The sequence below is a fragment of the Arachis ipaensis genome, chromosome B08 (assembly GCF_000816755.2).
Source record: "Arachis ipaensis cultivar K30076 chromosome B08, Araip1.1, whole genome shotgun sequence".
NCBI lineage: Eukaryota > Viridiplantae > Streptophyta > Magnoliopsida > Fabales > Fabaceae > Arachis > Arachis ipaensis.
The window spans coordinates 7,368,421-7,371,196 of NC_029792.2; the positions used below are offsets into that span (position 1 = coordinate 7,368,421).

Below are 2,776 nucleotides of genomic sequence, written 5' to 3' on the forward strand. Positions count from 1 at the left end.
AAAAGAGGGTAACTTAAGATTAATTCTGAAAATTTTCATTACAAAATTAATTCGATAATGTATTATACTTCTCTCTGAAAAAGTGAAAGGTGGAGTGATTCTTTACATAAAGTGATGCACAAGGGGAAGAAAAGTGAGAAATTTATTCGAAATGGTTGCATGGGAACACACATATATAAGTAATCTATAATAATCTTTTACTACATAATACAATGATTAATTAAGAAACCTAGAGTAGATGATTACAGCACATAACATACAATAACGCAAAGCTGGCTATTGCTTGAGTTTTAGATGTACAATCTTTTGCTATTCAGTAGTACTTAATTAGAAACCATGAATCTTGATATTATCCTTCTTTACTATGCCAGCCTGCATTATAACAACAGGGGAATTTATTACAGATTACAACACCCATTTAAAACTATGATATTATTAAGAGTCATTCTAATATACTTACTTTATGGTAGTTATATTATTTTAAAAAGTATGGTTAAAATTAAAACATTTTTTTTATTATTTAACAACATTTTTTAAAATTTATTGCTAAAAAAATTATTATCAAAATATAAAAAATATAATTTTAATTTTAACAATATTTACATAATTACCATAATCACTATAAATACAAACGTACTAAAATCCACGGATCATTAATTATTTAGCGTTCACCTGCACAAGGAAGGTAGAAACATTTTTCCTTTGATCTCCCTGAAGTTGTATGACCTGCATAATATAGCGTTATTTCCTTCTACTATTGAAAAAGGAAAAGTACAAGTAGACAATAAAAATATTAAACAATGTAAATAATGGATATATCAGATGTTTAATTTATTATGTGTGCAGATGATTATTTTAATATTAAGATTTAGGTGGATAATTTAAGAGTATAATATGTTTTTACTTTATTTGGTTAATTTTAAAATTCATTGTTCACATTGTTTACAAAAGTCATTGTTTACCTAACAAAGTTCGAAAAAAAAAATGGGGAGTACTAGGTAAACAATGACCATCTTGAACAACATGAACAACCACCAATCAAATAAAAATACATTACATCCTAATTTAATGCTACTAATTAAATTTAAGATTAATTTACTCTTTTAACCCTATTAATTCACATTGTTCACAGATTGTTCAAAAATATTGTTGGTTACCTATACTTTTCTAAAAAAAATATACACATAATGTTGAAATCTAAAAACCTTAAAGAATTATGATAGTTTGAAAACTTCTAATAATTATGATTTATAACTCAAATAACAAATGCTGTCAAATTAAAGAAGTATTATTTAGGTTACGTTTGTTTATAGAGACAGGACAAAACAGAGATACTGAAATACAAAATTGTGTTTGGCAGAAGAGACATAGACAGAGACAATGTATCCAAAAACACTAAATTAGTGTATTTTGTGTCCATCATGACAGGAAGGACACGGAAACACTAACAAGAGACACAACTTATTTTTTATTTTTTCTTTCATTATTTTTGTTAATTTTTTATAATTATATTTTTTATTATTATATTTTTCATCTCAAATTTTTTGAATGAAAAAAATGAGAATAAATTGGATTTTCATCAATGTCTTATTCTATCTTGTTCTTAGTATCTTGTCCTGTTTTATTTTCGAAAACAAAGACAGCCTTAGAGATTAATGATCAAAATGATCCCTGAAAACGTGAATTTAGTCCTCGAATGATAAAATGTTTTAAATTGATCTTTAAAATGTATAGCATTAATCAAATTAAAATATCTGATATTTTTGAGAATTAAATTGACGCACACGTGAGGAAGGATGTATATATACCTGGCCCAACTCAGGGTCCTGGACAACAGTACCATTACAACAAAACTCTTTCTTGAGGTCCTTAAGAATCTTGGAGTAACTGAATTCTTTCTTCAATCCTTGAACTGTTGTAAGGCTTTTCCTCCCGTTTCGCTGCTGCACCCGGATATGAACATAATCTTTCGCCCCGATACCTGAGTCCTCAGCATTTGCCTCAGCAAACGGATCTGTATGTATGTTCTTCATTACCATATCAACATATATAATAACATATTGTGTATTGAAAAAACAGAACTCACCAAAAGTAGATGGAATGTCGTTTGTGTCAAATTCAGACATGAAAACTGCACTTGGTTATTATTTGTAATCAACACACACTCTTTTCAACAAATCTAATCAATTCACCAAAGTCAGAAATAAAATGAAATCCTCACGCTTATATGTAATAGGGGAATTTAGGGAATTGCAGTAACGATCATAACATGATAAATACCTGAAACTTGTTTTGGTATATGAAGGTGATTTTTTCTTTTCCTTTATTTTTTACTAAAAGTAATTAAGGATTAAAAACTTTGTCAAGCTTTAATATATAGCGGTTGAGAGAAGTGCTCCCAGCCGCCCAAATTGGTTGTGGTTGTTGTAATAGTTTTGTTCAAACTCATATTACAAATGTTTAAATCATGCCAATAATAATCCCCTGAGAAATTTAATTTTCATAATTTATTTCAAATATAGTGACAAGTAGTTATATATTTAACTACTTGATTATTATGATTATCAATTAAAGACAATACTATACTATAGTTATTTATAAGAGAGAGTACTTAATATATAGGCTGAACCAAACATTCACAAATAAAAGGTAATTTTTGTTTATCAATAACATTATTCATATACTAAACATTTTGATATCCTATAAAAAAAACAATTGTTATTAATTAATTATATATTTAAATTATTTTCTAATTAAAAAAATACATGTTGGTTAT

At 27.0% G+C, this 2,776-nt stretch overlaps 1 protein-coding gene across 2 annotated transcripts; it reads right to left on the reverse strand.

Annotated features, from left to right (window-relative positions):
• Window positions 113–2,417, reverse strand: LOC107612249 (protein translation factor SUI1 homolog). Of its 2 annotated transcripts, XM_016314047.2 has the most exons (5): window positions 2,281–2,417; window positions 2,087–2,179; window positions 1,809–2,014; window positions 673–726; window positions 113–372 (listed from the first exon to the last, which is right to left on the reverse strand). In XM_016314047.2, the coding sequence occupies exons 2-5, from the start codon at window positions 2,124–2,126 to the stop codon at window positions 328–330; spliced, it is 345 nt and encodes a 114-aa protein (XP_016169533.1). In that variant the 5' UTR covers window positions 2,127–2,179; window positions 2,281–2,417; the 3' UTR covers window positions 113–327. The 2 variants fall into 2 exon arrangements, with proteins under 2 accessions (XP_016169533.1, XP_016169532.1); XM_016314046.2 differs by having other exon boundaries at window positions 2,087–2,352.

Bases quoted from the DNA above. Each gene is read 5' to 3' on its own strand.
- LOC107612249 (XM_016314047.2), bottom strand. From the start codon at position 2,126: ATGTCTGAATTTGACACAAACGACATTCCATCTACTTTTG. The intron at 2,015-2,086 runs GTGAGTTCTGTT...ACATACATACAG, and splicing joins CGACATTCCATCTACTTTTG to ATCCGTTTGCTGAGGCAAAT. The intron at 373-672 runs GTGAACGCTAAA...GTTATAATGCAG, and splicing joins TTTCTACCTTCCTTGTGCAG to GCTGGCATAGTAAAGAAGGA.